At 45.5% G+C, this 22,670-nt stretch overlaps 1 protein-coding gene across 4 annotated transcripts in view; it reads left to right on the top strand.

The window, feature by feature from the left end:
* The window catches only part of LOC100679532 (inositol-pentakisphosphate 2-kinase), a 125,317-nt gene that overhangs the window by 43,684 nt on the left and 58,963 nt on the right, over positions 1–22,670 (top strand). For 2 of the 4 annotated variants that reach the window (XM_031931896.2, XM_031931897.1), the window contains one exon: positions 13,330–13,429. The exons of the other annotated variants lie outside the window; for them this stretch is intronic. In XM_031931896.2, coding sequence (XP_031787756.1) covers positions 13,405–13,429 — 25 coding nt within the window. In that variant the 5' untranslated portion in view covers positions 13,330–13,404. The remainder of the gene's footprint in view (positions 1–13,329; positions 13,430–22,670) is intronic. 4 annotated transcript variants of the gene reach the window in all.

The following is a 22,670-nucleotide window of genomic DNA, read 5'->3' as shown; positions in this document are numbered from 1 at the left end:
GGCAAAAAGTCGTACACATAGGCTGTGGGAACATTCGGAATGGCTTGCTCGGGCGCTTGTTTACTTTGTACCGACCTTGACGGCTGTCTCCTTTTTTTCGTCAACGGTCTTACGTCGTTTTTATATTATTTGTACCTACATCTGACTTGAGCTCACAAGTGGAGCTGCCGTCAAATTTATCGGACAAATCTCGGGACTTCATGCAACTGCGGTGCAGTTGAAACGCTGTTACCTTGAATGTCAGCCATCTGCAGTGAACGTTGCTCCCGCAGGTTTCCTTTCGAAAGTCAATGCACGTGTCCGCCGTCTAGCGATTCTCCAGCTATTAGGGCTCGAGACGATTAAATTACTGCGCGCAGACGTCTGCATTATACTTCCGAATAAAACGCTGCACCGGCGGCTTCTCACGCAGTCTAAATTTCCGAAGAAACCCATAAATACGGCTGCGAGTCTTACAAATGACCCGAGCGCCAAAGCCCACTGCACCAGCTTTCTCGGAATGAAAAAAAATCGTCTGGATCACCCCCGAGGTGCTTCGCTGCACGTGCAAAGCGTCAGAAAAACGTGAAAATCTGGAAAGCAAACCGCACGCGCTGTTCTTTCTTTCCATTTACGCGTGGGGGCAAAAAGCGGAGGAAGGAAACACGCGCGCAGGTTGCCAAGGCTCCTCTGCGGCAGATGGCTCATTTTTCCTCTCTTTCTCCCTCTCCCTCTCGCCTTGGCCCTGGACTGATCATCCACGCACGCACACGTGGCAGTTTGGGGGTTTGTAGTGCCAGCAGCCGAAAAAGGCTTCCCACACTACGTCTTCCCGTCCCTCCCTGCCTGCAGCCGCGCTGGCTATGTGCTTCTTTTATAGGTATAATATCCATCGCGCTATGCGTCACTTCTTTCGTTCCTCCACCTACGTCACGTCCCTTGGGTGGCTCGACTCGGGGGAAAAGCGCGTATGGATTTTCGGTTGAAGCGTATAGGTATAAAGGAGTCGTCGCGCACAGCTCTTCTTTTTTCTCTGCACGAGCAGGTGATTCCATCCGAGGAACAGAAAAATTAACAACAATGCGTGTGATGCCGACAGACAAAGTCGCCCCTCGTATACAGTCAGTTGTATAAGCGACTTAGCAACTTGGAAACGAAGTCGCGCGCGCTGTAATCAGTTTGCGCTCGCTCTGCGGAACTCGCGAGATGGGAAAATGGCTATACTTCGGAGAGCCCGTGCAGCAGGCTTGTGTTCAGCGCCGCGCCGCGAGTTGTATTGTAATCGGGGGCTATTAAGTCTTTCGCGAGTTAGCAATCTTTCGGCGTTTTGCGTGCGCGCGCGAACGCTTCCCGCGCGAGGAGCCTCTGCTGTGTGTTGAAGTATGTCGCAGCCAACCTGTCATCGTCGAGCTCAAAAGTGGAATCAATCGTCCGTGCCCGGGGAAAATTTGCCTGTATATAATCAGAAAAAATTTGAATGAGCGTATATCATTGTACCGAGCTTAAAACCAACGCGAACGTTATATTGCAGCTAATTATATTTTTGTAACGAGATCTGACTGGGGTAACTGGGATCTGACGATTTCGGCGTTGCGTCGATGTGTAATGTAAATATTCGATCGGTCGTTATCAGCTAAAATTGGGCAGCTATAAAATGATACCCCACGAGCACATCAGATATTCTTTGTAAACATGTTGTTTCCCGCAGCTTGTGTACTCGGCGAATGCGACTCTCGCCAGTCAAAACACTTCGTATATTTGGCCGAAACAGATATCACCTTTACATTGTGCGGGCAAAAAGTGAAAAAAAAGTATTCATCATCCTATATGCGATTTTCAATTCGTCGAGCTTTATCGGTTATCGAAGGACGAAAAATCGCAGCATGCCGCAACGATATCTTCGGTGATCGAGCGAATCCGCGCTCGAAACATCGAAGCATCGTGTTCCCCGGTCGAAGTGGTATAAAGCGCGGAGATTAAAAAATAGCAGTCGTTCCAATTGATATCCGATAAAACGATGTCTTTGCCGCGCTGTTTACTCTCGAAAATACGAGAGATTAATGCTCGCTGTGCGCGCTCGGATTCTTCTATTTCTTTTTTCGTAACGGCGGCGGTATACCTAAGCCGATGCGAATTTTTATTGCTGCTTTTATCTCGCCTCTATATAAACGCGCGTCGCGCTCGAGCGAATTAAAGTCGCTCTACTTCACGCTCTCGCGAATTAGGGGGGAAATTGATTGTATCATCGACGGGTTCCGTTCTCGCGACGACGATCGACAGATTACGCGAAGGGGGACGACGTTATATATCCACGAGATAAGGCTCTCGAGAGCGCGAAGGCTTATTATCGAGGAAATTCGTATCGGGGCTTAAGTACTGATAAGAAGCTCTTTTGCGATGCGTCAATTAAATTTTATTTTTGACCTTTACAACGACAATGTATTCAATATTTCAATATTTATGCTGTATTGATTGGTGTGTAAGTGGACGATATGGGTACAATCTTCTTCGACATAACGCTTTCGGAATCGCAAGTTGTAATGTTTTGACCGTGTACATCAGAAATAAAAACCGCGTGCGTGTGCTATATTTTTACCGCGCTCTCGAAACCATATACGTATTATACACGAGGATGTGACGGCGTATGCAAACGCGGAATGTATTATTCTCCGCGTATACTATCAGCCGGAGATTTAGATTCGCCGGGAGATTTCCCTTACGGAGAAAGTCGAAAAAATTCACCCTCTGTCCGCGCCGCTGATTCGGGAATTTTATTTCCTCAGCTCTCCGAGAGAGTAACTGTCAGAACGCGAATTAAAATTCAGGTCAGCCCGCGCGCTAAATCCTCGCCATAAATAGACACGCAGCAGCTCTGCATATCTCTCTCGCTCGCTTGGAATATCACATATCGCGCGCGGCTATATTGAAATAAATCGTTTCCACGGCGGCCGCGCGGTGAGTTTTCCAATTCGTTCCTCGCGATATGGCGGAACAAATAAAAAATAAATCCTCCGCGCGGCGCATGCAGTGAGTGACGCGCACGCGGAGGGGAAGAAAGAGAGCTCGGCGAAAGATGTTTGCAATCTCTTTATCTCGAAAGCCGAAACCTTTGAACTTGCGCGCGCGAGAGCTCGCGCCATACTTGCGACGTCACGTTTCGCCGCGAGCTGCGGAAGAATATACCGGTATACGTATACACTGTACAGTGTACACGTTAGACGAGAACGGAGAGGTGCTGCTGGGGAGAGCGAACAAAGAGCGTATAGCTGCAGGAGAGAGTTTAGGATGAAGTTATGAACTTGGCTCCGACGGAAGCACGTTTAGAAAGTTCCTACGTTGTGGCGGGGGAGTAGATTTTTGAACTAACAAACTTAATTCTCGCTTGGACGCTGCGAAAAAAATATTATGCTGTGAAATTATAATCAAATCTTGACTTTTCTCTTGGACAGGATGTAAATTTCCGAGCGCGGGCTTTCGAGCTCCGCCCGAAATTTATTTCTGGCTGGTAGTCTCAAATCCGTATATAGAAGTATAATCCAAACGAAAAGTAGGAGTACGGAACAAAGGACTTGTATATGGGGACTCGTAGACAAAGGGGAAAAGGCGTGTAGGGATAAAATAAGCATAGATTGAATCGGCCTTAGGACAGGGGAGATTCATCGCGGACGGGATAGAGAAGATAAATACTGGTACTGCACGAAGAAAGGAACATTAGTTGCAGGCGTATAAGCCGAGCGTATACTTGACAAAGTACACCGTGATTTTCCGTGATTTAATACGATTACGGTATGAGGTTACACAACGCTGACACCCACGACTCTTTTCCTCAAAATTATAAACATCGCGTATAGTTGGGGGAGGGTAATCGAGTTCGGTCTCGGAACATTTGCAATGGATATTCCAAGAGTCATTCGTAATTAAGACCATATGCCGGGTGTATCAGTTTACAGGGAGAGGAACACCCAAAAAGCATCATCCGAGAGCCCTGGTCCCATGTGGCGAGAGGCGACGCCATACACCGGATGATCTTTGTTCGAGCGAGATTTTTAGAGACCCGCACGCGCGCTCAATCTGTTGCGTTCTATTATTAATTCAAAGCGAGGAAAAAAAATTAAAAACGCAGTGTACAAAGCTTCCAGGAACGCAGAATTATCAGAGGTGTCTGTAATCCAATAGCCGAGAGGATCATCCGAGTATGCGGTCAGTAATACGCCGATAAAGCGACGCGAAGCGAGAACAGTAGTAGAATTATCAAGCTGGTATCGCCGTGGGTGTACACGGAAAATGAGATCATAACTTTCCTCCGGCGCGGTAAAAGATGATTGCCGCGCACACAAAACTAGCCGCAAAAGTTCTGCATGCTATGGCCGTGAAATCTCGACTATAATACATCAAGACAGATCATCGACTAATCCGCTACACCCCCGGATGATCCGCGCACGGACACCAAAGCGGCTACACCTTCAGAGATCATCCCGTGTATCGCGAAACTTCCTCGGCTCATAATACAGCGATCCGTCAGGCGATTTTTCCCGCACTCCGCCGGCGAGTGCAAGAAAAAAGGCTGATGATTCGCGCGTACGTGCTCGTGGGCACACGCGCACAATGCGTCCATTATCCGCGCCTGCACAGCTGCGCCATTCTTTATCCGGATAGCGCTTGTACGCGTGCGCTATTTATAGGAGAAACAGAGACACAGAGCTGCGCGCAGCCGTGAGAGAGCCTCTGTCAATAGTCAATCGCCGCCGGATCGCCGCCGCATGTGGGCTATATACGCGGAGTAGTCGCATTGGGGCGATAGCTAGCCGGAGATAAGGAGGCGGTATAAACGAGAAGAGAGCCGATGATAATGATAATGGGGCCCATGCGGCTGCAGCTGTGCGTGCGCTCGCCTACGTGGAGGTTTTCTATACGGGAGTATACAGCGAGTACACGCGCGGAGCGTTGCTTTCCAAGCCGTAAAGCTGAATCGGGTCGCAAAAATCTCGCCGGGCTTTTATCGGCCTAAACTGGTTTGCTTTCTCACGATGCGCACGTAGGTGTGAACGCGCAGTCCAGTTATGTGCTTCCCGCCGAGCGTATTAATATGGTTATCGCTGGCTCTCGTCGTCGTCGTTGTTGTTGTTGTTGTTGTTGTTGTTGTTGTTGTTGCCGCTGTACAGAGACGTGCGTCGTAAAAAGAGTTTAGCCGCAGAGAAACTTCCGGGCGGCGTGTTGAGAGAGACACGACTCTTATACAAGCTGGAAGATATTCATTAGATTTTTATTTGCATTCCGCGGTTCGTCGTCGTTTTACGGCCGGCGTTGCTCTCGGACACGAGCGCTGCTAATTAACTTTGATCGTCGTATTTTTTCTCCTTCGAAATATTCCAGCCGAGCAAAACAATAGTCACGATCGAGGGGGGGTAAAAATAGGCGGTGTGTCTTCAACGGCGGGCGTACGTTGGAAAGGCCGTAGGCCTTGTCAATCTTGTAAATAGGGGACTTCGCTGTTCGAAAATAGCGTTTTTGTACGTTTCATGCCTTGAAGACGTCTCGAAGTTGGCCTTCCGCCATGCGTTCAAACATTGGAAGACATCCTCTTTAACATAGGCCGAAGCTCTCGTCGGCGGCTGCTGGCTTTTTTGATTTCCCCGAAGGGTTCGCGCTTCTTTCTCATTCCTGCATCCGAATTTGATATTTTCGTTGGTGCGAAATCTTCGGCTTTTAGGGAAGATTTTACGCATGAAAATGGAATCGAGCCACTCTCCGCGCAGGCTATAACGTCGGCTGAACTTTGTTATTCTGATTCAATTTGTTTCCTTCTTCTCGGAGAAATATTCATCGTTGTTGCGAAGCTCGCCCCGGAGACGCGGTATCGATAGAGCGAAAATAAAATAATCGATCGTGGCTTCGCGACTGGAGATTATCGAAGAAATACTTATTATTTATTCATAACAAAGCGTACTCGGAAGTTATTAACCAACGAGAGCGACGCGTTGCCTCGGATGACTTTGTTTATCCGCGATAAGGGGTTGAACCGTTGTGATCTTTCGGTAAGCACTCGCAATTGTTTGCATTGTTGCACGATGTAATAAACATTCCTTATTAACACGCACAAGCGTCGGCTATTGCTTTGTTATCTAAAAATAAATATAGTTTGTTGTGAGCGCACGCACTTATCTACATCGGTGCGTCTCTTATAACTTCTGCGATATTATACTTGTTTTCTTCGCGTATCCTACATAAAATAGCATTGTTTTCAACAGCGACTTCGCCCAACGATTTTTCGTATATTTATAGTGCACATAACAGCTACTTCCCAATCTAGAATACTGCGTCTATACAGATAAGCAACGAATTAGTCTGGCTATGCGGGCAGGTAACCATAAATTTAGATAAGCCTTACGCGTGCAGCAACCAAAAATTCCACTCCGAGAACATATCTCTTGAGCATAACCACAGAGTCGAGCATTAGAAAAACAAGATCCACTGCACAACAGACGAATCTATGATACGCGTCACAGTTTCCGCTGTCGTATCGGCGCGCACATGAAGGTCTGTTTAAAATAAAAGAACAGCGATGCGCGCGGGAGTGAACTTGAAAATTTCAGCGGACGCGCCTTTAAATTTAATGCCGCGCTTCTCTCTCACGGCTGAGGAGACTATATTAGTCGCCCTCGTGTATGCGGAAACGAACACAAGCATACGCGTACAATGTTCATGTTGTACCATGTATATGGAGAGGCTTTGAGTCACGCTCTGCACCTCAAATGCCGTGCGAATCTTTAGATAAAACTTAATACACTGGCTGAATGTATTGTACGAAGAGAGATTTATGTCGGAGATGCGAAGCGGTGTCGGAAAGTTTGAGAAAATTGAATTGAATACTGGCTTTTTTGCACGAGTCGTATGTGGGCGATTCGCGGATATTATGTTATAAAAATATTCAAGTTCATACAGAGTGACGAGGATCAGGCGATGAAAAGTTTATGGGTTATTTGTATAGAGAGGTACTCAACGAAGGAACGGAATCAGCCGTATGCGTAAAAGAAGAACACAGTTTTGGACTGGCTTTTTCCTTACCGCTCGAACTCTTCGGCTCTCTAATCTCTGGTTAGCGAAAATAGGTAGCGAATACAAACTTTTCTGTTTCCCTCATCAGGATAAGCTGCGCTCAGTGCGTATATTGCGGTGTGCCGCTTATGCCAAAACTGCGTCTTGTCGGGTCGCTCATGCTATTTTATCGTCGACTGTTCAATGATCTATCTTGTGCCACAAAAGCAAAATTAAATGTAAAGATCAGAACTAATACTTTAACCTAATCTATACGCAATGAATGATCGATCATAATCTTTAGAGAGATCGCTTCAATAATATTTCAACAGCACACTTGTGATTCCTAAACTATAGTTTTATTTTATTTTAATTCAATGCACCCATGCAACACAAGTTTTCGGTATGAAAAGCACGAAGCGTCACAATTAAAATGTCCTCAAGAGAATTGAGAATTATGCAATGCAAAGACGTTCAATATGCGAACAAGCATTGAGATTTTCTGCAATTGCAAAAAATGTTTGATAGAGGCTTAGAATGCATTGGTGACAGTAGATTTCAATGCACCATTTCCGCAAGCTTAATTTTTTTCGTGTTAATAGTACAAATTAGATGTAACAATATCAACAAGCGGCTTCCATCACAGCCGTGCAACAGGGGGTTATATGAAGGTTACAATAATACACGGAATTTTTCTTTGTACAAGATACAACAAGCATCAGAAATTCTTACGCCGCACGTGCCGGATCTACAAGAACTATCACATTCACATAGTTGTAAAATTTGTACGTGCTATTTTCTTTAATACAAATGCGAATTACGAAGAGTCGCGATTATTCTACTCCCTCCACCCATGGGTTATAGATACAAACCATATATCAGCCGGCATGAGATTACATTTCTAATTAATGTTTTCTCCGACTGCCTCCAGCACGCGCGCGCGCTTGATATCCACTGGACATGAAAAAATGTGCTTGAATAAACGGCGGTGATGAAATTCTTTGATCTTCCCTTATCGCGCGCAAAGGTTGCGAAACGTTCGTCCGCGCTCTTGAGCCCGCATGGGAGGTATTCGATTTCATTTTAATTTGCCAGCCCCCGTGCGAAATTACACGTACATCACGAGCTAAGCGTAAGCGAAGTAAACCTCTGTGTCGGGAGCACAATCGTACACCCGTTTTTCAACGGCTTCTCTTCAAAGTCCTTTTGACTCGCAGAGAGAGCGGCTTGCTTGCGCGCACGCGAGGCAATTTTCGTTTGGAAGTGAAAAACATACAAGTTCGAGCGAAACGAAGCGATCGCTGTAAGACAATAAACCTTTGCGTAGAATGCGAGAGGCGATGATCGCAAAGGAACGATTTTCATAAATTGATTGCAATTAACAATTACCTGGAAGATTATCGCAAATCGACGTAGTCGATGAACTGAGGCGGCTTGTAGATGAGAGCCTCGCGTCATTAAATGTATTGCGAATACGCGACGCTGATATTATAAAACTGATTATAAAAAATATGGCTATCAAGCCTGATTAGGTTCGAATATTCTCTTTAAAAATCTTGGTGCCGTGAACGACTGCCTGAGCAAAGTCACACTATTCGAATTTTCATGCGTGTAAACGCACAAAACAGCTCGCTCGGAAAAGGGCCAATTTTTTGTCGACCCGTTTGCGGCGGCAGTCAATAAGCGTCGCAGAAAACAGACAAGCGAAAGAAGAGCGTTTGTAAATGCGTGCTCGCGGAAAAAGGTCAGAGATAAAATTGCTAATCTGTCGATAAAAAGCGAGCGTATAGCCAAGCGCGAATCTGGGCCAAGTGTTGCTTTATCACACGGCTTTGACGCATATATGCATGTGCATACGTGCACCGCGCGAGACTTATTTTCCTTTTTTAATTTCGTCGACTTGGCCTTTTGCTCTCTCGCCACACATACATATATAATAATGCTGCGCAGAGGATTGTGCAGAGAGAGGCTTTTCAGGTGCGCGAGTTTTGTCTCGCGTTCCGAGAGGGGAAAAGTTCGCCTCTTTGTCGCGCTGAATTTTCCCCGAGCTTTCTTGTATACAGCTGCTGTTTATCTTGTATTTCGTATTATAAAGACTGTGCGTTTGCGAGAACGACTTTCGTCGAGTTGATTGTTCAAACGTGTATAGCTCTCCGTCAGGGAAAAAAGCGCATGAATATCCGAGCCCATTTCAACTTTTTCATCGCACGAAAAAGCATCAGCGAGCCACCGATGAAATTCCATTGATTCGAGCTTAGCCGATCCCCGGGAGAGAGAGAGAGAGAGAGAGAGAGAGAGAGCTTGTTTTCGTGAACTGTAATAACAGGTCGCTGCCACTATTAGACTTTCTGGCCGTTCGCCCCGGCGGGCTTGGCTCGGCGCTCCCCCCGATAAATTCATCAGCAAAAATGTTAAAAGCTTCGGATGATTGCAGCCGACGTGTATACGTGCCTTCCGTGCGCCATAGCCGTTCGCTCGCCTATGCGCTATGAGACGCGATCGGTATCATGGTCTCTCGCGCGTGCCACGAAAACGAGCTCTACACATCAGTATACGTTGCAGCGGAGAAGAGAAGGAAAAAGAGGACTGCTCGCACACACGACTCATCCGACCGAATTTCATCGAGATGCAAGAAGCACTCGAAAACGCGCAATATAAATTCGTCAAAGAGAGAGAGAGAGAGAGAGAGAGAGAGAGAGAGAGAGAGAGAGAGAGAGAGAGAGAGAGAGAGAGAGAGAGAGAGATGAACGTCGCCATAATAACACGGAATTCGTCTCGGCAGCAGCGATGTTTTCATCCGCTCGCCGGGGGCATCGCGAGAGAGATTATTATTAACGTCGAAAAGAGGAGGAAAAAAACCGGTCGCGAGAAATCCAAAGTATAGTGTCCCGGTCGCGCCACCAGCGCGCGATATCTTGTTTACGCGATATTCTAATCCGAGAGAGCCGATGCCCGCGAGCGCGCGCGCGCACCGAGAGGAGGGAATATCGACCGACTCGAAGGTCGACGTATATATAGCTGTGTGTGTATAGCTATACACACACGCACGGCTGCGCGCGAATATGAAAGTCGTCGCTTCTGTACACGTATGCGAGCGAAGGCTGACAAAGTCTCGGGATTTTTTTGCTGCAGCAGCGGCGCTGCTTTCGCGAGGTGAGAGGACGCCGATTAATCTCGAGGATTTGAGAGAGGCGCGGTGAAATTTCGCCAGGGGAAACTGTCTAGAATGAACCGCCTGCGGCGGCTCTACGCGATGCGTTATTTTGAATTTCGCGCACCGTATAGCCGTTGATTTTGAATCGTGGCTACTCAAGGTCTTATCTTAACCGGGAATTCCTAGTTTCGAGCGAGAGACGTCTGTTTATTGTCTAGGCGCCGGATGTCTGTGTGTGCGTGTTTTCCGACTCGCGCGGCGTCGACGATTCCTGCGCTTCGTTAAGTCTTGTTTTGGTATTCCGAATGTGTGTCAGTCGGATTGACTTTAACGACTAAACGATGCGTTCTTTTATACCTATACCCGATGCCCGGGAGTCGAAGCTTTAATTAAATCGATGGCTTACGTGCGCTTTTGCTGAAAAATAAATCTACCTTGAGATATCGAATTTCTCTTTTATGGTGTGCGATCGCGCATATGCTCCTATTTAAGTATAGAAATATATGGAAAAGCGAAAAATGATTGGGTTTTAGGCGCGTTTGGCGCTTTTTGACCGGTGATTATGCGTATTGAAGATGTTAATAAGGCACTGACGTTGGAATTCCCGAGTTTAGAATGACGGATGTGTATGATTGAAGCAAAGTCGTGTGTCGTGTTGAACCAACAATCATTTTATGGTTCTCACAAGGTTTATTGAATTTTCAATTGCGCGGCACACGCGAGTAAAAATATCATCAGCAACGGAAAATTCGCTAAACTGTTATCTAACGGTGTTCTTCTATGGTAAAACACTCAAGTTGTATAGTCATATACACTTTGGACTGTCTCAAATGACTCTAATTGTGAGTTTCTGCTTAGCGACGATAAGTGGCGCATAGACTTTTCTTTTTTCCTCATCCTGATTTGCGCGCCGAGTGTAGATATATCGGTGGGCAACCTACCCCAAAACTGCCTTGCCTAGCCTGCGCTTCATGTTTTACCGCCCGAGTCTATACTGAGGTTACATTCTGCGTCAGAGGAGGCCTACGTATACGCGCAAACGGAAAGAAGTAAAATCAATCAGCAGCAGCGCTCTCCGGGCTCTAATGAAAACAAATAGTGCTTCAATTTGTTTGCCTCAATTACCGCGCGATCGATGGAAAATTTTCGGAAAAGACGACTCGCGCCAGAGTGCCAAAGTCAACTCGACTCGCGTATTTTTCTAACTCACTTCAGGTGTTTGTACGCCTCTATATATAGCGTATCCTTCATCTCTTTTTCCTCTTATAACGAAAAACTCGTGCGGCGCTTTTCACAAACAAGTGACTCCGTGCTTCTATCTCTCTCTCTCTCTCTCTCTCTCTCTCTCTCTCTCTCTCTCTCTCTCTCTCTCTCTCTCTCTCTCTCTCTTTCTGGCTCGCGCGCCCGAAGACGAAAAGTAAAAATAAAAATTCCATCGAAGGTCGTTCTCTCTTTCTCACTCGGGCGATGCTTTTCATCGATTTCCCACGTGGCTTTTTCACGCCCTCCTCGTACATCAGCAGAGCTCTATATATCCGTAGCCCCTGCGGAAAACGAGCAGCAACGACACCTCGAAAGCGCGAGATGATTATTAGCCGCAGCTATATACGTCGCGTGTTCTAGAGTATATCGTGGATGAGATAGGGACAACCGCGCTGGTGAGCCTTTTGTTGCTCAGTGCCTCTTTTTTACTCGCTGCTGATTTATTATCGGACGATCGATGCGCATGTACGTTTACGTTCGTATATATAATGCGACTGATGGCAAGAGTCGAGTGTGGGAAAATATCGCGTGAACAGTCGTGGCGTAAAAATGTATTGTTTTTCTGATGAAACGATAGATATATACAGCCGACACACTCGTGCGCGCTTAATTTGACGGATGTGCCTCTTTGATTGTCGCGCTTCCGTTCCTCATAGATACACTCTCCGCCGGTACGGGGACGATTGTGAAATTTCGGCGAAAACGACACACCGCAATTTAACAAAGTATATAATCGCTTTTTTTTCTTGGAAAATCGTCGAACGTTTCGAATACCGCGCGTGTTCTCCCTGTCGCACGCTATGATTAGTCGCGCACATTTTCCGGTCGATAAAAAACCTCGCACGCAATTATTGATTTTTTTTAACTTTGCGCGAGATTGTAATCGCCGAGCTGATTGCGTTTCAAGACTCGCTTTGTGCGCAAATTTTCGGAGGCGCTCATCGCGCTTTTTTGCCTTTTAAAATTACTCGCTGCCAAAAAGAGATATCACGCGATAATCGCCTTCGATATCAGAACTCTTTTTTCAAAACGCGGACGATAATAATAGTAATACGATGCTTTAATTCCTCACGCATGTGCGGCTCTATTTGCCGAGCGAGCGATAAGTACAAATCACACAAATCCATGTTTATATTCTTTCACGCTAATTCGCTATCTGCCGTCTCTGCTGATAAGTTTCAGCACAAGCCTCGGCGTGTTATCAGGCAAGAAAAATTCTGCGTCGCGATTTTGAAAACGACGCGAAGGAAAATATGTTTCCATATAGCTACACATCGCACACATCGCGCGCACAATGTTTCCCGAAACAATATTTGACTTTTCATTGTACGGAGAGCGCGCGCGATACAGCTGATAATTGCCTTTAACGATGCTAGTCCGTACATTCTGGAAAATTACCCAACTGCTTCACACACGCGGCGCGTGATAAGTTTAATCGGTAGGTAGATTGTGATATAATTGTCGGGGAGAAAATAGTTTTAATTTCAAAATTCAGACACTTGAAGCATTAATTGCACGTCGGTTAACGTAGCATCATCGTATAGGAAATGCAGCGGTCGCTTGACGGATGCGGAGAAATCCAAAACGTTCCACGACGTATCAATTTTAGAGTAGAAAGTTCGAGTCTCGAGATCATTCTCAATCGAAGTTAATATGGCTTCCCTCTTTCACTATATTCTTTAACACTTGGTCAAGCTTTGAAACAATAACGCATTTGTGTCTCAGGAAATTAAGCGACACTTGATATAGCGCCCCCATATAGCTCGATTTAAAAAAAAGTCGACTAACGCGGGTGCCATGAGCAGATTCTCGTTCGTTTTTTTACGACGGTCTCAATTGAGAATAACGACTTTCAGCATACAAATGTTAAAGCGCGCGTGTACTCTTAATTGTTCCAGGCCAAATGCAGAATCAGCAATGCTAACGTCGATGGCAACGACGGCGATTGACCTCACTTACGCCGTCCTTCCACGATGAAAGAAAACTCGACCAAAGGAGGTTAGTTCTCGCGCGGAATCTCATTGTGTTCTTTTTTTAACCGTATAATTTCAGCAGAGGTTCCTCTGATTTTTCATCTTTTTCCACCGCTGCTCGTGATCAAAGAGCAGTGGATACGGTGGGCCAGAACAAATTATAAAGTCAGTTGATTCAAGCTTTTCTCACTTGACCCATTTTTCCGAGTCTCTGGGTTTTTGGGTAGATTTAGCGCGACCTTCAACTTCAAGTTCAATAATCACGGGTTTTACGTACTGCAGCAATAACATGCAAAATTCAATGTTCTATCAAACACTCGTCGACTAGCTGGATTTCTCAAAGTCGAAGCCTTGAATAGAGCTCTGTTGACGTCATCAGAGTATAGATGATCATTTCAGTTTCATTCGGACTGGATGATGGTTCAATATTTCCAATATAACGCTGGCTATTCTCCATAACAAATACGATCGCGCAATCACAACGTTTGCAGCGTCAATTTAACGATTACCGTAAAGGTTAAACTTATTTTGGTGGAATATTTCTATATTTTTAGTTTTCTTTCATTGCTAATTTACGAGAAAACCAACAGAATGTTGCTATTTAGAGACTCGACAAACGTCACGCGTCTTAAAGTATAAGCAAAAATATAGGAAGAAATTGAAACAACAGCATCGGTCAGGATTTGGCAAAACACCAATTATTTGTGCCAAGCTCTAGTTAACTAAACTTTTTTAAAAAAATTATTTAAGCGCAACTCATTTATCTTGCTTGGCTGGCTGTCAGGGGTAATAATTCATAAATTATTCTCTCGTATCTCACGCGGTAACTGTGATTCTACGAAAAAAAAGAGAAGAACTCTATATGCAACCGAAGCTAGCGAAAACTACGTGGCTTATTTGATATTTCGCATGCTTGACTCTAATATTGTATTGTTCTTAAAAAATACAACCTACTTTTAAAATGAGATTTCTGTGTCAAGTAAAACGCGAGATGATGATTTTTCAGATACGTACGAATTATTTTACGTGAATTTGTTTCCAAATGTGTGAGGGCAAATGTGTTCACAACACGTATGAGCGGAAAACTTTCACCGTGAATAGAAGGCTGTATTTGCCATACACATTATTGTTGAGGGTGTTGAATAAAACACGCTTCGAACGTGGCGAAACCGGTCTACGACCAATCAACGTTAGAGCAGAGAGCTAAAAAATAACTCCTGCTCTTTTCATGACTCCCCGAAAAACGCGCTTAAAGACACGTTCAATACTATAAATAAATCGTCAGTCCAAGCGCGAATCACATATGCACGGTTATTTTATCTCGAGCACGTACATTTTTCTTAAAAGTCGCTTCGTGACGTTAGGGACACGCAGACAGCGTCTCGACGCAGCAAGGATACGGCCCGAGTTTAGCATCCTTGGAGCGTGGCGTTGACCGCGTGCACAGAACGGATGCGATTTACCCAGCCCGTCGGCCTTCTTTGCTTCCGCCACACGAATAATCTTCCTAACCCATAGATCCTCTCTTTTTCGGCGGACTTTTTCTCTCTCGCGCGGCGACATTGCTTCCTGATAATGAACTTGTCCGCTGCGTCGTAGTCCTTTGTCGCGAGTTCTTTTTGTTCCCGATGCCTTTTTTTCTTTATTTCCGCGTTAGACTCGCGGACGCTTGCCACTATTGGCGACACTGCTTTTTTGTGTTCGATTCGTGTCGGAGAAAGTTCTGTTCTTTTTCCTCGTACTGTAACTTCGAGATGGAAGAGTATGATATTACAATTTTAAACAGCGGAGAACTTTTTACGCCGTAGTTTCGTCGGCGAGCAAAAATCGTAACCAGATAATAAGCGAGATTATAAATATGCATTACTTTTTTCAAACGCATTTAGAGGCGATAATAGAAGAACGTCGGAATATTCATTTTTCACCCGCGAGAGGCAAGAAAATGAAGTTCGGTGGATCGTGAGTTTTAATGGAATTTTCAAAAAAGTTTTCCCGCTGAAAGTAACTCACTTAAAAAAGTATCTTCATAGCGATGCCCGCAAAGCTGAACGCACGTAGTTAGCTATTTTACGAGACTTAAGGTGAGGAAATTTTATTTTAATAAATCGTTTTTTTTTCAATTTTAAATAATCCCAAAACAAATACAGTGCTAATCTTTTCTATAGCTAACCGCAAGTATAATCACAACCGAGTCTTCGAATAATAGAATCAAACAATACGCAAACATTGAAAATTGAAAGAAAAAATCTGCGCACAATATCAACATTTCGAGGGCAAAATTTCCATCGCATCATTATTGCGTTCGAAGCGAGGGCACGAAGCGTTGGAGAGACGGCTCTGACTTACGACTACTATACTCTGCAGTCGCGGCTTATATCGGTGACTGCTGCTGCGCTGCGCTGCTGGCGATACCCGCGCAGCTCACTATAAAAGGAACTTTCAGCCGCTCGTTAAGGACTTGGCGACTTCTAACGTCTACGTCATGTCTATCGAGTCAGCGATATTTTTTTACCCGATTGAAATCTCAACTCAGCCGCCGCAGCTCTCGAAAGCCGCGATACTCGGACTGCTGCCGCTGTATATATAATACATACGTATACGAGACGTTCTCTTTGTATACGTATATATTACTCACGCTCTTTCTCTTTTCGATGTATTATCTCCTCGTTCCTTTCTGCTCTGGACTGAGCATTAACGGACGATTGCGCTGCGCCGTCTGATTATTCGAATGATCGTATATAAAATGTGTGCATCGCACGTACTAAAAAAGTTCAAAGGTGAAAGCTCGAATGGAAGTCTATAATCCATATTTATTCTGCAAGCTTTCATTTACAATTTTTCAAATTAAAATACTAACCTTTTCCTACTGTTACGAACGAAAATACTCCACTTTAGCACAGTGTCGCTGCAGTTGGAAAAAAGAAATCACGCTCGTTGCAGAGAGTATAACATAATTTAAAAAATTATTTGAAAAATGCACACCGAGCTTTCTACCGCACAAATGAATTTTACCAGAGCTTTCTCGTATAACTAACGACTGCAGAAAAAAATAATGTCGAGCGGTGAGACTAAAATTTAATATAAACGTCGTTTCGAGAAACTGGGTCGCTTCGCAAAAATATCACGCGTGCTGAATTCCCTTATCGTCTAATCTGTTAGAATTTTAATTTTCAAACCAGTTCAACTCCTGAATAAAATAAGATACAATACGAAGACCCCGAAAAACCTTCGACCGTAATCCCACACACACGCATAATATTCACTGTACTATAAATGATCAGCTTTTGCGTTTCGAATAAAGCTCGCAGTGATCCTGTAAAAGCTGAAACATGTCGTTTGCGTCACAGGCACGCACTCGTGACGCGCGCGAAATAATCCCTGAGTGGCTCTCTGTCGAGCGCGTCGCGGAGGGGCAGCACTCTCGGCAACTGGTGTAAATGGCGAATTATTAATAATAAAAAATGATTGGTCCGAACGAGGAGCTCGTTGCCGTTAATATCGGCTCGCGGCATTGAATCTCTCTCTCTCTCTCCGGTGCAGTTTCAACGCGAGCGTTTCACTTCTTTATCATTTTTCTTTTTTTTTTATTCGCTCTCTGCTCTCGAGGATTTATTTTTGTTCATTAACGTTCGGAGTATTTATACGATATAGTCTGATTCGCCGCCGATGTGGGTGGCCCAAGCGAAGGCGAAAATAGAGGACTTTTAATTGGCTTCTGGCATTGAAAGTGACGACCGGTCGATCGTTTTCGAGACGATATTTAGGCCTCGTTAAAAAAATTATCGTTTATTAGTTTAACCTAGAAATTATGCACGCGCCTCACTCATCCGAAGAAAATCTCGGTTAAAACATTCCGAGCTTTTTATAGCATACAAGCAAGAGCTAGCGTGCATAGCACTTTTTGTGCGCAGCATCAGCTGATTTTTTTGTTATCACCGCATCTATATGGTCGAATATATTTTTCGATGTAGACGTAGACAGTTGAAATTCCCCAGGCGATCGATCGTAAGTATTCATAAGTGCAACGCAAAAATTGCTAGCGCGCTATCTTATCCTCGCTTCATCTCGATAAGGCATCGGTGTAATCATCGAGTGTCGACGGAACATCTGCCGGTTTTTCCGCCAACGCATAGCTTGTACAAAGATCAAACCCGCGATGAATTTTTATTACGCTTCGCGCGAAAATTCCGCCTGATTTCCGTTTTTAAGTCAATCGTTTATTGGCAGGTATCGACAATTTTTAAACCCGATACAATCGGTATATTCTGTAATCGGGCTATTTTTGCGAATCCGCTTTCGCGTGCGGTTTGTTTCTTTCAATCGCATTTCCATATCGAGTTTCAAATAATCGAATCAAATCGTGTTTTTAAACCCATCTGCCGTAAACAAAATCTCTGTTAGACAAAGCCGAGGCACCAGCATACAGTTATACAGACGTGCCAACTCGATTAATGCGCTGATCTCCTTCTCGTCATGCTCCATCTCCATCCTATCTGCCTTATTTTGCAGCTCCTTTCTCGTCAGTCCTCTTCCCCCCGATGCGACCCCTCAGTATTTCTTCTTCTTCGTTCGCGGTTTTCTCTCATCACGTATGACTTGCCTTATACCGACTCTCAAGAGCCTGTTTCTTCGTCAGTCTCTCGGAGACTGCAGGAGTTTCGCAAGACACGAAGCCGCCAACATGGATTCGATGCGAATAATTGGAAAATGAAACGATTGTAGAATTTCGTACATTACGTATGCGTTATCGGAATTTTAGCTTCATGGCTCGCATACTTTTTGGGAGACTCTATTTTCGGGAGCAACGACAGGTGGCGCATAGGCATTTTCCTATTTCCCTCATTCGGTATCGCATTGCACATATAGCGCTGTGCCACTTGCTATAACTGCCTGTGTCTACCGGTGATAAATGAGATTTCCTAGATGATTTTTCCGTGCACAAGCACTTCGAATAATAGTTTATAATAGTTCATCTTTCAGCAGAAACAACCTGTATTTTTCTCTCATTCATCGACACAGCGGCGCAGTGAAATCCGCTTCCTTCTGTACAGGCTGTTTTTATCTCCTCTCTTTCTCCCATCGCGAGTGTGTCTCTGCATCGCAGTCGACTCTGTAATATATAAGAGCGTATCCTGTACTGCATCAGAGCCGGCTGTCCGCCTCGGCTCGAGTTCTCGCGAGCGCCCACTCTCTCAAGTGCTCTTTTCTTCCTCTCTCTCTCTCTCTCTCTCTGTCTCTCTCTGTCTCTCTCTCTCTCTCTCTCTCTCTCTCTCTCACTCCGTTCGTCTAGCAGCACACTTGCCTCATCGCGACTCGCGAAGTCGTGGGATAGAGCTGGCTTGCTATGCCTCGGGAGGCTTTCCAACGGGCCTCGCCGAGCAACGACCGATCGACCTTTAAAGTTTTCCACCTTTTCAATGCGCGCGTTCTCTTTGCGCCGAGCGAGAGAGCTCTATTCGCGACTCGTTAGATGCATACACGTGAACAGCCTGTATACAATCTCTGTACTGTTACTCTTTTCTTTTCGAGTATTTTGCTCGCTCGCCGAATCGCGAGGTGAATTGAGGAGAACAAACAAGGCTGAGGGAATTGATACACAAGCTTTTTGCGCGCGAAGCGATGCGTGTTCTGTGATGCAGCTCCTTCATGTGGCAAATCCCGCGCTTTAGGCGATCATAAAATCAGAAGAAAAAAATCCTCGTAATTCGGATGGATATTACCGAACTTTTTGCTCTCGCGCTCGTTGTTTACACTTTCACTTCCCGCCGCTAAGTGCGCGTATACGCTTATTAAGAATACATCGAAATTGAGCAGAACAAAAACAAGCGCAGTCAGTCTCGCGCGTTTCCTCAATAAAAGGCCCATTCGGATCCGCGCGCATAAAGCGCTGTACGAATAAAGGATGGGAAATTGCATCTTTGGAAATAAAAGAAGCCGCGCGAGTTGCTCAAGAGGCATTCGCCGTCGCCAAAAGGACTAGTCGACGCGTGAATGCCGATGTGCCTTTGTCTGTACGTGATCTTTTCTCGATTACCCTTCTGCGGAGCGCAGGTTATTGTTTGCAGTAATCTCGATACGTGTTGCACGTCGGGGATGATTTGCGCTATCCGTATAAGCTCGTAATTTTTCACGGACTGATTTCTGAGAGAACACGATATCGAAACGAATTTCGGCACGCACTCATCAGCCACCCACGCGATGCTCTTGGCTCTTCCTTATACGGCGATCGCTATGCGATACGCGAAAACTAGATTACATCCGCATCAGACAAGGCCGAGCGTGGGAGCGTAGCTTCTTTCCCCGGCGCGATCGATGCAGGCGGAGTCTGCGCGTTTTAGGTAAACAAAGCAAACAGCGCAGAGCGCGAGAGAGCAGAGGATTTCCATATTTCATTATACCTTACTTATGGCTTGATTATGCAACGGATCTATGAAAAGCGTTTGGAGAAATTTTCACGGCAGATGGTTACATGTGGTATCTAAAATGAAAACATCGCGTGGACTGCCGGCGGCGCAATTTGCGTGCTTGATTTCTTGTGCATTATACGCAGCTTCGTGTATGGGCTTTTTTCACAACGTCATTTACGAGCGTAAACAATTCTATAATAAGTCCTAGCTGCAGCGCAAGACTCCATTTCCAAGCTATTACGATGTACCTTTATCCTTCGCGCACTCGGCTCTGCGAGGCGATAATTGCGGATTTCATCACTCGGCTGAGCTCACACGCGCGCAGTACTCGGAATACATGAACACTCGACTCGATCGTAGTTTCGACAAAGTTACAGTGAAAAATCCGCGCCAGTCGTTAACCTCGAAGCCGTGTTGCTTAGGAACGAAGCGGTGCTGGAGTCGAGAGTGCTGATCGCGGTGGAATTAATCAAGGCTGCAGAGGCGGACACTTGTCGCGCGACGTGGAGTTATTGATTTTTTCGAAAAATTGAAAGGTAGGGAATTGAAAGGGAGAGACAATTATTGGGAAAGTGCGGCTTAAGTTCGGGGTAAGCATTGCATATGTATGCATGTATCTTTTTAGATTAGCAGCGAAAAAATGATTAGACCTAACGAGCTTTGCTCTCCAAAAAACTTAGAGATCCAAAAGATAATTGTTAAAGCATAACGAATCGCGAATTCTTTTGCAAAACGAATTTTTACGGTAAAATCGTCCGCTACTCTCGAGCGTCGTGGTTTTCCCTCGCCAAAAAAGGTCGCGCGGAGAAACCAGTTGGTTTTCTTCCCATTTTCTTCTTCTTCGCCGCCGCCGTCAGTCATCCGATCGAGAGCCGAGAGCGTATAGTTACGGTATACCCACTCTCCGCGGATATCAAAAACCTATTATAACAGTAATGGAGCTTTTGCCTATGGAGATTGAGGACTCTTCGCTTCGACGTCCGCCGCCACCGCCACCGCCGTGGTCTCTCCTCTCCTCGTCGTGTATACCTTCTGCGGTTTCGGATTTCGCCGAGCTAGCTCTCTCGGGTTGATGTTCATCCTCTGGGATTTTTTTCCTTTTTTGATGGATAGACTGATGTCCCGATGCGGCTCGTGTGACGGCGAGCTATTTTTCGCTTGATAAAATTTTGATTTTATACCTGACGGTGTCGTACTTCGATCTATGACCAATCCATACGCTTTTTCTTATCGATTCCTGTTCAATCTACTACTTTTAAAATAAAATATAGATTCAGCATCATTAATTAGCTTAGCGTTAGATTTCTTTTTCGCATCATTCGCATCACAAACGAGATCACGCATCTCATTCCGAGTTCCTACTTGTTCGGCGATCACCGTTCGAGCGAATAAATCGAACGCTCGAAAAAAGATGATCAGCCTCAGGAGAGAGAGAGAGAGAGAGAGAGAGAGAGAGAGAGAGAGAGAGAGAGAGGGAGAGAGCATTATCGCTTCCTGTCGATAAGCGATATGCGCTGCTCTCGATATCATCAGTATTAACCCAGAACTCGTGGAAAAAAGCGCGTTTCCATTAGCCGATATACTCTCGCGAGTATACGTCTGCGCAGTCGCACCATCGCAGAGAAACTCGAGCAGTCGAAAAAGGAAGCATCGGGAAATAACGAGCGAGAATCGGCGAAACGCTAAACGCTTTATAGTCGCTCAATCTTTAAAGAGGCTCTTTACTCGCGCGTAAAAAACGCGCACCGCGGAAAACCGTTTCTCTCTCCTCCTCTCTCTTCATTTAGGTGCAGCTGAAAAACCGTTGCAAAAGTACGTAAAATCGGCGATCGCCAGGGACGCGTGTGGTGTATGCGTATGCAGCGGCGGGTAACATATATATATAGGTATATCGAGCGATATAGCCGCAATGGTCGATCGTTTCGAGCGTGTTTGCGAAACGCGATGGCGGCGGTGGGGAACGAGCAGCTCGGCTTTAAGTTTCCCCGGGGTTAAAAAGCAGACGCCGCGCTGATAACGTTTCGTCTAGGCTTATGCGAGAGACCCTCCGTGTTTTTGTACTTTATCGGCGCACGTCGATTATTTAGTCGATTGTTTATGGTCACAGCTAACCTATAGCGAACAATAACGACCGGTCGTGCGCAAAATCGCTTTCACCATCGGTAGAGCAGTGATACCGAGAGCCTGAGAACAGAAACTACGCTAGACAAGGTCGCAGGTCAAGTTCAGCGACGCGAGCTGTGTAACACGTAAAAGCGTCGCTATCGAAAATTGATAACGTGAGCATTGTGGGCGATTAGCGCGGCGTCTGTACAGTCCAACTTTCGCAACTCGAAATTCCCAAAGTCGTGGCGCGCGCTAGCTCTCGAATTTTCAGAGCCGCGTAAAAACCTCTGGGCTTGAAAAGCGAAAAAACCAACAGCGTAGAAGTGTATTTTTTTAATACGAGAAAACAACATTTTTTTACGACTAAAGAAATAACGACTAGGGGTTTCGTCACGTGCGCACATGTGCGAAAACGAACTATCCCGCGCGCTTGCAATTATCGTTTTCCCGAAGTCGCGTGCGAGCGCATGCAAACAAACCGTTTCCGCTTCGCGCCGTTACGTAAAGCCGCGGAGGCGTCGCTGCTGTTGTGTACATTATCCCGCCGCCTCGTATTATAAACGCGAAGTGAAATTTCGTTTCGAGGGGGAAAGAGGCGTGCTTGTATACGTATAGCGGGAGTATCGAAGACGAATGCAGATCGTCGCGTCTTCGAACGTATGTGCGCCGCGACCGCGATTTTACGAGCGCGCCGCTTTCTCTCCCGAGAAATATTGACGAGTAACGACGGGAATACTGAAATTATTGCTCGGC

Source organism: Nasonia vitripennis, chromosome 5, assembly GCF_009193385.2.
Source record: "Nasonia vitripennis strain AsymCx chromosome 5, Nvit_psr_1.1, whole genome shotgun sequence".
Taxonomy (NCBI): domain Eukaryota; kingdom Metazoa; phylum Arthropoda; class Insecta; order Hymenoptera; family Pteromalidae; genus Nasonia; species Nasonia vitripennis.
This window is presented reverse-complemented; position numbering and strand designations above follow the sequence as displayed.